This window comes from Heptranchias perlo, chromosome 11, assembly GCF_035084215.1.
Source record: "Heptranchias perlo isolate sHepPer1 chromosome 11, sHepPer1.hap1, whole genome shotgun sequence".
NCBI classification, from domain to species: domain Eukaryota; kingdom Metazoa; phylum Chordata; class Chondrichthyes; order Hexanchiformes; family Hexanchidae; genus Heptranchias; species Heptranchias perlo.
In genome coordinates, this window is record NC_090335.1 from 31,429,112 (window position 1) to 31,441,147 (window position 12,036).

At 41.8% G+C, this 12,036-nt stretch overlaps 1 protein-coding gene across 13 annotated transcripts in view; it reads left to right on the forward strand.

The window, feature by feature from the left end:
- The window catches only part of dmd (dystrophin), a 1,591,310-nt gene that overhangs the window by 1,159,289 nt on the left and 419,985 nt on the right, over positions 1-12,036 (forward strand). For all 13 annotated transcript variants that reach the window (XM_067992781.1, XM_067992785.1, XM_067992782.1 and 10 more), the window contains one exon: positions 5,620-5,795. In XM_067992781.1, coding sequence (XP_067848882.1) covers positions 5,620-5,795 — 176 coding nt within the window. The remainder of the gene's footprint in view (positions 1-5,619; positions 5,796-12,036) is intronic.

Consider the following 12,036-nt stretch of genomic DNA (forward strand, 5'->3'; position numbering starts at 1 on the left):
CAAAAAGGAGATCTTCTTTTGGAGGCAGAGGGCATGGCTGAGGTAATAAATGAGTATTTGCATCTGTCTTCACTAAAGAAGAGGATGCTGCCAATGTAACAGTAAAGGAGGTAGTAGAGAAATTGGATAGGATAAAAATAGATAAAGAGGAGGTACTAAAAAAGTTGGTAGCGCTCAAAGTAGAAAAGTAGATATGGGGACGGTGCCAGAGGGCTGAAGGATTGTAAATGTTACACCCCTGTTCAGAAAAGAGGAGAGGATAAACCCGACAACTACAGGCCAGTCAGCCTAACGCCAGTAGTGGGAAACGTTTAGAGACATTAATCCAGGACAAAATTAATTGTCACTTGAGAAAATCTGGGTTAATAAATGAAAGCCAGCACGGATTTGTTAAAGGCAAATTGTGTTTGACTAACTTGATTGAATTCTTTGATGAAATAATGGAGAGGGTTGATGAGGTCAGTGTGTTGGATGTTGTGTATATGGACTTTCAAAAGCCGTTTGTTAAAGTACCACAAAATAAATTGTTAGCAAAATTAAAGCCCATGGGATTAAAGGGAAAGTGGTTGTGTGGATATGAAATTGGCTAAGGGACAGAAAGCAGAGAGTAGTGGTGAACAGTTGTTTTTCAGACTGGAGGGCAGTATACAGTGGTGTTCCCCAGTGGTCAGTATTAGGACCACTGCACTTTTTGATATATATTAATGCCTGGTTCCTCCTGGCCCACAAGCAGTGCAATAAAGGCACTTACTTGTTGATCCGGCCCTTCTGACTTCTGACGTGGCGAGAATCAGAAGGTCCGGGAATCCCAGCCCCCAGGAGTTAAAAATAAAAACCTATTAAAATAGAGGCTCGCAGCCTTCTTAAAAGATTTTACTGACCGACCCGCATCCTGAGAGTGGATTGGTCGCCCGCCCCCTGACCCGCCTCCGTTAAAACCGGAAGTGGGCGAGTTGGGGTCCGGTTTTACTTCTTGACAATTTTTACCTCCCCACTCACCCCCAACCTACCCATTCGTGGTGTTACAATTTACCCCATAGAGCAAGGAAGTTATGCTAAACCTTTATAAAACACTGGTTAGGCCCCAGATAGAGTATTGTGTCCAATTCTGGGTGCCACACTTTTGGAAGAATGTCAAGGCCTTAGAGAGGGTGCAGAGGAGATTTCCTAGAATGGTACCCGGGATGAAAGACTTCAGTTACTTGGAGAGACTAGAGAATCTGGGATTGCTCTCCATAGAGCAGAGACGATTAAGGGGAGATTTGATAGAGGTGTTCAAAATCATGAATGGTTTTGATAGAGTAAACAAGTTTCCAGTGGCAGAAGGGTCGGTAACCAGAAGACACAGATTTAAGGTAATCGGCAAAAGAACCTGAGGCAACATGAGGAAAAAAAATACGCAGTGAGTTGTTATGATCTGGAATGCGCTGCCTGAAAGGGTGGTGGAAGTAGATTCAATAATAACTTTCAAAAGGGAATTGGATAAATACTTGAAGGGAAAAAGTTTATAGGGCTATGGGGAAATGAGCAGGGGAATGGGACTAATTGGATAGCTCTTTGAAAGAGCCAGCAAAGGCACAATGACTGAATGGCCTCCTTCTGTGCTATATCAGTCTATGATTCTATGATTTAGTATATTGAAGCACCAGTGCAGTGCTGATTGTCTCTGGGAATGAATGTCCTGATCTCAGCGCTTTCACTGTGAGAATATGTTGAACAAATTCCACGTAATACTCCCACAGGGACTGTGGGAAAACTGGAGGCTGTGGGAGGAAGAATCATCAAAGCCACTTCTATGTATCGCCTAGTGGCTGGCTTCCGAATGCTATTTTTAGAGGACTGCAAGCAATTTCTTCCACTTGTTACTTTTCCCTATGAATGGTCCATGATGTGGGGCAGACTCTCCCTCCAGTTTAAATCTCGCTCCTTGTAGAGGAGCCATTTGGCATCAGGAGTGAAGGGATAAGGGTAAAATGTGAAAGACAAATGAGAGGGTGCAAAGAACTGGAGATTTCAAAAACTCTGGCAAGGAAAGTTTCCTTTAACCTGTCAACAGAGAATAAAGTTTTATCACAAAATCAGGCCACATGTTTATCTATTCTGTGCATGTGAGCAAGAAATTACACCGTCAAAAAATATTGGTGGGATGGTCATGAAATATATTAGGGTTACAGAAGTCAAGATTTGCATTTCTTTTTCTGCATTTATTCAGTGAGTGTAATGAACAAAACTCAATCTCAGTAAAGGGCAGCTTTAGAGATTACTTCCAGATGATCAAATATTCAAAGCAGTTGATTTTCCTTTACCATTCTCCACACACATAAAGGATTCTTTTCTGCTTATAATGGAAGCAAGTGCAGAACTATGTGCAGCACGAAGGTGCCATTCTGACCGCCTCTCACATTCAAAGACTTAAAATGCATTAGGCATGGGTTGGGGAAGCTTTGGTTTCATACTTATGATGTAACGGGTTTTTAGAATTCATTTTATCGAGGTTTCTGTCTCGAATTTTGGAGAGAAAACCCCCTAGAAATCTTTGCTGATTTGCCTGTATTACATTTGCAGACATCTTTAACAATGTTTTAATGAGCACTGTCTCAAAAAGATTTATTACAGTAGTTGTTGCTGGGATTTTGGATAAATACAGTTGGTGCTATTCATTGTCCTGTTTATAAATGGAAAATGGTCTTACAGTATTGAAAACAATCAGTAAGAATGTCATTACCCTACAATGAACTCTACTCAGTTAATTTAATCTCCTGAGTAAAGGTTTTGCAAAGTTACTTCCCGTACTCCACATAGTTAATTATATGAAACCATAATAAATGTCAGTTAGGGTCAGTTGCTTCTTAATCTTAAAGCTGTGGGTTTAATTTGCATTCCAGAGCTGGAGCACATAATCTAGACTGACACTTCAGTATAGCACTGAAGGAATGCTGCATTGTCAATGGTACTGTTCTTTGAATGTGGTGTTAAATTCTGTGTAATTTCTCCTGTGTCCTTCTTTGGTTTTCATCCCATGGACCTTATCCCGACCAAGAAGATCAGCAGATAACCTGTCCCAGGCCTTTTCCCATGTTTCTTCAATAACGAGCTGACACAAATGTGCAGCTTGAGGTGATTCTCTGTCTCACACCCCACAAAAGCGTTGTTGCGATTGAGAATCCACGATGTGAGAAGCCATGGGTGTGAACCTGGATCCTGCCACATCCTGACAAACTTCTTAATTGTGGTTGAATTTTCTTTTTAACTGCATAAAATTTTAAAATACATTGAAAATGATTGTACTGAAGCAAATAAAGTATGCCACAGCATAAACTTGCCATTAACATGCACAGGAGTGAAGCAGACTGCTCTTTGATGTTACAGAAATTGAACCTTTGTGAATACTTCCTATTCAGGTTTTAGTTCAGTCTCCACCAGTAAAATGTATGCAGCTGCTTCAGTCACATTGACTTCCTTGTGATCCAGATGGATTGTATTTATGAAGTTAGTTTTTTAGCATGTGTGAAAGGTGCAATCTCTTCATTTCCCAAAATGGCCTAGTCTTAAGGTACATTTATTTTAAAGGCCCAAAATGGCTGCAGCGCCGTTGTACAACTGGAACTCAAGCGAGGCATGGCTTCTGCCTGTCTTGAGGTCATGGCGCTGACCCCACCGTAAATTGCAGGGTCAGTTTGTTTAAATATTCAGAAGCATGCAGGCTGTGTAAATACAGCATACAATGTCTCAGAGACACTGGAAAGGGAAGGTGGAAAATCCCTGCAGCGCAGGATAGGCTAAAGAACAGCAGAAAGAGGCGCAGGGGTAGGCACGGTGGTAATAAGAGGAACTTTCTATAACTATATATGTGTGTAAAAAAAGGAATTTGGATATGAATTCCAATATTTTCTTTGTTTATTGTGTTTAAGAGGATCTTTGGAGGACAGTTTGTAACCAGGAGACCATCTCCACCTTCTCACTGAACAATTGCCTCCTCAAGCAGACCTTGTCTAAGATCATTGAGGGAGCATATGTGGATTCTGTCGAGGCGTCCATGAACTGAAGTGAAAAGTTGTTCACCTTGAAGTTGAAAAGCCAAGGATTACAAATTAAAAATTAGGAAATTAGGAGAAAGAAGGGAAGTCAAGTGTAATAAATTTGTGAAATAGATCATCAGGGAAGGCCATCAGAAGGGGCAGTACAAATGGGTTCAGGAGGCAAATTGATGTGTTTCTGGTGATGGAGGTAGTATGGCCAAAAGATAGGTTGGTGGAGTTAACCTAGGAAGAAAGAAAGACATGTATTTTTATAATCCCTTATCGATACCTTCCCAAAACATCACAAAATGCTTCACCTACAATGAATTCCTTTGAAGTGCAGTGGGTTATTATGTAGGCAAACAGGGTAGCTATTTTGTACCAGCATGATCCTACAGATGATCTTGGTAGGGTTGGTTCAGGCAAGAACGATAGCAAGCACACCCAGAGAACTCCCTGCTTTTTGAATAATATCATGGGATTTTTAACATCCACCTGAAGTACTATAACAGACAGACAGGTCCTTGGTTTAGCTTCCCATCTGAAGGGCAGCATCACTTGATACTGCAGTAGCCTGTACTGAACTGTAAAGCTAGATTACGTGCTCAAGTCTGGAATGAAGCTAAGCCCCACCTCGACATCACTCCCCTGGGTTGGGAGATTTATCACTGTGGTCATTGGTTGATTTGTTATTTGAGGGTATGTGCAGGTGGATAGTGGGAGAGGTTGTATGTCTTAGACCAACTGCATTTGTGCTGGGTTTCTAATTCAGGAAGAACTTGTTCAAGCCAGCAGAAAAACAATGCACTGGTTATAAACTGGGGCATGTGGTACAAACCTGTGAAATTTTAATCCAATGTGTGTTCTTCCTGACAAAAGTACTGTCACTATTGGCAGTCAGGTGTGGTCTCAGCCATTATTTGTGGATTTTAGTGGCCGTTATTTGCTCCGCTGCAGTATTTACATTTGTACATTTGAAAGAGTAATCACTTGAACTTAGATTAGTTGTAGATAGACTTCTAAACAATCAATGCATTTAGTGTTGCAGGTACAAATTATGTGTCAAAAATATCTTGTGCTTTGTATTAACCAACACAAGATACTACAGTTGTAAATTGCATTGGATATCAGGGATCATACATAATTATCATCTTTTTCTCAAGAATACAGAATACTCTTACGTTTATGTCCTCCTCCATCACCTTTCTCCCAAAACTGCACTATAAAGATAATGAAAATTGATGATCATTCTTATGCTAATATCAAAGGTGCACAGGGATCACTAAATTCCAACACCCTTTTCTCCCCAGAGTATTTTTTTATATTTTTGCAAATTGGTGATACTTATGGATAGCCCCAGAAAGAGAACATTTTTCAGCTTCATGCATAGAATAACCTGCTGTGCCTGAAGCTTTAAGAAGTGCTTTCTGCCTGATTATAGTCATATGTTTTTACGTATTTCTGAAGTACTGGGAATAATTCTGCCATTTACAGTGAAGGTTAAAGTTATCTAACTATGTGTGTAGAACGTTGCTTTTTGAACTTATCTGTGGGGGCTTATAGACAGGAGATTTAATTCTCTGTTCTGCTGTTTTTGCAGGAATTGCAGGATGGAATTGGAAGCCAGCAAGCTGTTGTCACATCTTTGAATGTGACTGGGGAGGAGATTATTGGACAGTCATCAACAGCCGACGCTGGCATCCTTAAGGAGAAGCTCAGCAACCTGAACAGACGTTGGCAGGAGATCTGCAGACAGGTGGATGAAAGAAAGAGAAGGTAATGTCATGACTTTCCTTCCATATTTCATTGACGGGCTGTTCTCGATATGCAGTAACTAACCTTCTTTCCGTTATCCAGGTTGCAGTATTCATTTAAGATACAGATGACATAGCCTAGTCTTTGCGACATGTTTGAAACACAAAAAGGTTTATTGTCGGGAATTTCCTCAAGAATTCTCCCAATCAGCTGCTGTTACTTCAGCGGAAGATTGGCGGATAGTCACGTTTCAGCTAATCTTCGACTCAAGTTATGGCAGCTGATCGGGAGAACCACCAAGGAGTTTCCCAGCACTGACCACCACATTCTAGCAAAAACAATTCGCCACCCGTTAGTACGAGCAAACTGAGCTTCTTTATTGTTCATTCACATTTTTTTTGTTGCAGATTTATAATTAAGCTATTACTTTAAGTTAAATGATATATGAAGAAGAAACCTTTCCATATCAATTCACTTATTTAACAGGGAACTATATTCAAAGCCTCAGGCTACTTATGAGTACAGGTTATTAGGGGAGTAGCTTGCAGAGTGCGTGAGAACACTAGAAGTAACTGCAAAGGAAACTGCAGTAGTGAAACTGAAATAAAAACAGAAAATGCTGGAGAAGCTCAGCGGGTCAGGCAGCACCTGTGGAGAAAGATTACAGAGTTAACGTTTCAGATCAAAGACCTTTCGTCAGAACTGGAAGATGTTAAAAGTTTTTGAGCAAGTACAGAGCCAAGGAAAGTGGGTGGAGGAAAGAACAAAAGGGAAGGTCTGTGATAGGATAGAGGGCATGAGTGATTAAATGACAAAAGGGATGATGATGCCAGGTGAGTAAGGTGGTAATGGGACAGGTTAAGAAACAAAAGATTGATCAGGGGTAGCTGTAAATGGCAGCAGCAGAACCGTTACCAGCACTAGCTGACCGAATGAATGGGAGCAGTGGTTATGATCTGAAGTTATTGAAATCAATGTTGAGTCCGGAAGGTTGTAAAGTGCCTCAACGAAAGATGAGGTGCTGTTCCTCGAGCTTCTGTTGAGCTTCATTGGAACAGTGTAAGAGGCCGAGGTCAGAGTAGGAGTGGGAAGGGGAATTAAAATGGCAAGCGACCGGCAGGGCAAGGTCACGCTTGCGGACAGAGTGGAGGTGTTCAGCAAAGCGATCGGCCAGTCTGCGTTTGGTCTCACCAATGTAGAGGAGACCGCATTGTGTGCAGTGGATACAGTATACTAAATTGAAAGAAGTACAAGTAAGCTGCTGTTTTACCTGGAAGGAGTGTTTGGGACCCTGGATGGTGGGAAGGGAGGAGGCGAAGGGGCAGGTGTTGCATCTCCTGTGCTCACACGGGAAGGTGCCGTGGGGAGGAGAACGGGTGTTGGGGGTGATGGAAGAGTGGACTCACGAGTCGCAGAGGGAGCGGTCCCTTCGGAATGTTGAAAAGGGAGGGGAGGGGAAGATGTGTTTGGTGGTGGGATCACGTTGGAGGTGGCGGAAATGGGCTCTCGACCGTGTCCGTCCTATTTACCGCAATTCTGCCCTCGCCCCTTCCCCTCCCTCCCAGAACCATGATAGAGTCCCCCTTATCCTCACCTTCCACCCCACCAGCCTCCACATTCAACGTATCATCCTCCGCCATTTCTGCCACCTCCAGATAGATCCCACCACCAACACATCTTCCCCTCCCCTTTCAGCATTCCGAAGGGACCACTCCCTCGGCGACACTCTAGTCCATTCTTCTACCACCCTCAACACCCGCTCTCCTCCCCACGGCACCTTCCCGTGTGAGCACAGGAGATGCAACACCTGCCTCTTCACCTCCTCCCTTCCCACCGTCCAGGGTCCCAAACACTCCTTCCAGGTGAAACAGCGGTTTACTTGTACTTCTTTCAATTTAGTATACTGTATTCGCTGCTCACGATGCGGTCTCCTCTACACTGGGGAGACCAAACGCAGACTGGCCCATCGCTTTGCTGAACACCTGTGTTCTGTCCGCAAGCATTACCCTGGCCTGCCGGTCGCTTGCTATTTTAATTCCACTTCCCACTCCGACTCTGATCACTCTGTCCTTGGCCACTTACACTGTTCCAATGAAGCTCAGCGGAAGCTCGAGGAACAGCACCTCATCTTTTGTTTAGGCACTTTACAACCTTCCGGACTCAACATTGATTTCAGTAACTTCAGATCATAACCACTGCTCCCATTCTTTCGGTCAGCTAGTGCTGGTAATGGTTCTGCTGCTGCCATTTACAGCCACTCCTGGTTAATCTTTTGTTTCTTAACCTGTCCCATAACCACCTTCCCTGCCTTGCACATCATCCCTTTTGTCATTTAATCACTCGTACCCGCTACCCTATCACAGACCTTCCATTTTGTTCTTTCCTCTCCTCCCCTCCTTTCCTTGGCTCTTCACTTGTTCAAAAACTTTAATTCTTTTAACATCTTCCAGTTCTGACGAAAGGTCTTTGACCTGAAACGTTAACTCTATTTCTTTCTCCACAGATGCTGGCTGACCCGCTGAGTTTCTCCAGCATTTTCTGTTTTTATTTCACATTTCCAGCATCCGCAGTATTTTGCTTTTGATTTGCTGTAGTGAACTTGACCTGCCTCTTTCTTCTCCTTTTTATTGAGGATAAATATATCCTGAATAAAATAGGATATATATAGGACAATTATAGTCACTTAATGTTATGGGCATTGAGTGGCAGGTCTGCAACACTGCACCAGCTCTCTTTTTATTGTATTGAAAAGCTGACCAATTTAAACACCTGAGACGGTTTCTGTATTGTGTACGTGGATCGTCAAAAAATCTGTTAGATTGTTCGACATAAGGTTAGAACTAAAGCAGAGTGGAAAAGCTTTTTCTTAGAAGTTGATGGTAAAAGCCATTCTCACATAACAACTGAGCTAATGATGTGTAAATAGATATTAGCCCGGATTTTAACCCAGACCAACTGGCGGGTTGTGGTGGGTTGTCAAAATGGCAGTCAGCGGGTTTGTGCTGCGTTACCGCCGTGACCCCACCCACCGCCACTTTAACTCCGTGCAAAATGGAGGCAGGAGTGCAGCCTGCCCCCGCCAGGTGGGAGCCTACTTAAGATGCAGATGTCACAGCCCAGTGTCACTGATGCGCAACACCATCTTAACTGTTGGGATTGTGAGAGCTGCATGGCGCTGAACCAGCCAGCAAAATCTGACACCAATCAGCATCAGGCCAGAAGAGAAGTTCCTTTTGGACCAACAATGAAACCTTGGGCCTCCTCTTCCCCAGGCTTTCCCTCCCCCATTCTCCAGCCATAATCACTCCGGACTCCCCGTCCTCACTTACCTTCCCAGGAATTGTCCCCGGCAACATTGACCTCCCACCCAATTTCCCCTTCCCGCCCGCCGGGCCTTATGTCATCCCCACCGACTTCAGGAGGTAGAGAGTCCAGAGAAATGCAAATGATGCCTGGGAGTTAAAATAGCCCCTGCCCCCCACAACCCGCTTGTCCTGAACATGCTCCGAGTTAAAATCAGGGTTATTGTATCTTTTAAAGTTACAATGCTAAAAATGTCTCTGTTTATTGATAATTGCTAATATTGTGAAAAATAATTGACAAACGGCCCTGTGTTGTAGTTGACATTCCTTGTGTCCCATTTGAAAAATTCTTTATCTAGAGACTCTTGAGGGAAAAAAGCTATTAACTATCAGCTTTGATAATGGCCACACTTACAAGAACAGCTAAGGCAGCCTTTTCAAATGAATGAAATATTTGGATTTGGTGTTAATTGGAAACTTTCTTCTAAGCCAAACATTCGGCATATGTTCAAAAAATCTAAGTCCTTCCATTTGGATCAGACTAATCCATGTGTGCTTCATTGATTAATAATGCATTTTTCTTCATTGTTGTTTAATTTAACAACATTCATATCATTAATATCTAAAATATTGTTTTACTTCATAGCATTAAATTTGGTGGGAAGGTGGAAGGTGCTCAATTTATTTTTCTTTTTGGGTTTTTATATTCCTTACTATATAGCCTGTGAATTCTTGGTTGCAAAACACCATCAAATATTTAGACCAACAATGCATTATGCATTGGCGTGTTTCTTTCAGGTTGTTTGAGGATGACTGCTGGCTAATTTTCATGGCTTTTTTCACCTGCCGAGTCCAATTGCTTTTTTTATGGGAACGCTAACAGCAGGACTGGTTGCACTTTTTTGTCTGAGACATGCGGGGCATATCAGATTCTGCAGAGCTAAGCAATCTTGGAGGCAATCTTACATACTTGCAATTGTTGTGCCGGTTTGCGCACAAAGTTTCTCCTGAAGTGTCTCATTTAATGGACTACTTTCCATTTCTGCTATGTATAAAACCTTTAAGGACTTATTGCGTTGTTTGTAAGTTTAAATTATTCACTGCTAGTTAAGATTCTGAAACTGTGGTCACATTGTAAGGCAATGACTGCCAACGCAAATAGAATGTTAAAAAGTCTGATCCATTGAGTATAAGTCCAAGGAGGTAATATTATCACTCTGTAAAGTATTAGAGATCATACTTGGAGTCTTGAGCCAAGTTGTAGTTAAAAAACAACATGGATGAGGCTGACAATTATCACATTGGACATTAAAATAATGATCCATGAAGAGTGGGTAAAGAGTGTTAAACCTATTCTTATCGAAGCTTGCGTACAGTGGGTCATGATCTAACTTTTTTAAATCATGAGGAAGATCGGTGGGTAAATGGGAACCGCCTTTGTTGAACCAGGGGAAGATCTGTCAGGTATGATCATCGTAGTATCATAGTAGGATACAGTACAGAAGGAGGCCATTCGGCTCATCATACCTGTGCCGGATTAGGAGCTAAGGAGATTCTGGGCTAAATATAACAACATTTGTAGAGTTAGCAACTTGATGGAATAGTCTGCTGCCTAGCAAACTGAATGTACATTAGGTTGTAGCATCTAAAAAAAATGGACATATTTTTGATTCAATGAAAAGTAAACGCATATAGACTTACAATTAAAGCAGGGAGCACTGAAAGTGGTCTAAGCAGGTAGATGGTCTTTTCTCATCCCTTCATTCTTATGTTTTTACACTGTCATCAACTGCACAGCAATCCTTGTAAGATGCCAGCTGTCATTAGTATAACTATGCAAAGTCAATGTAGACGGTAGCAAATGACATTGCAATTGCAGTGGGCTCTGACTGACATGCAGTGATTGGACAGGAGTTTGCTTTACAATCTCAGCATGCTATCTTCAGCAATTTTTCACATCTGAAATTGTCTTTGCTTTGCACTGAACTGTACAAATAATAATTGCAATTTGAAAAGTGAATGAGTTGTAATTGAGTTATCATAACCTTCTATCAGTGTAAGAAGTTATATATTGTAATTTTAACACTTCCAGGAGTGCGGCAGCACTTTCTCACCATGTACACTTCTATTGAGTTTAATTTAAAAGGTGCTATTGCCTCGATAAATAGATCAGCACCTGATGATGCCAGGAGCAGCTTGTTCCGGAAACTCTGCTGAAAAGGCACCACATTGGTTGCCAGGAAAAATCTGTAATGTAAACTTTCACAATCTGTATCTCTTATGAAGTTTTAGTTTTTTTTAAATAGAGCAGCTAGCTGATTTTTATTGTGCTGTCCTCTGCTTATTGATAATTTGTCTTCCAATTTGTGGAATATAATTTAAAAAGGCACCATTTCCTGTATAGGGAGTTTTCTGGAAGGATCGAGACAAAATCATGTAGCAGCTGATAGTGAAGTGATTGATAAATTCCTTAGCAATTTTGATTAATACCAGCAGCTGAACCAAATTCTGCTTTTACTTCAAAACAGAAAGCCAAGTAAGATTACTTCAGAAAATTACTTTAGAAAACTGGCAGCACAATGTTGCTCGGAGTTCAGTTTACTCCAGTGATCGTGCCTTTACTTCCCCTGTCCAGGACACTGACCAGAAGCTGTTTGTTACTATCTTGGATGCTACTGAACATGTCACAATGAGAAAAAAAATCAGCAGTCTGCCATTTTTATGTCTGCATAGGATGTGTACCAAGATGCAAATAATGCATAAACCTCGAACGTGAACCTTATTTCTCTGTCCCTTCAGTTTCCTGCATGTCTTGATTTCTTACAATGTGATCACATTGAGTCATACCTCAATGCTATAAGTATGAGACTGATGTGACATTTGTGTGATGACTTGCCGCTAGGATATTTTTGACAAGATCCAGCTGTAACTGGACCATTCAATAACACTGGTAGAAATGA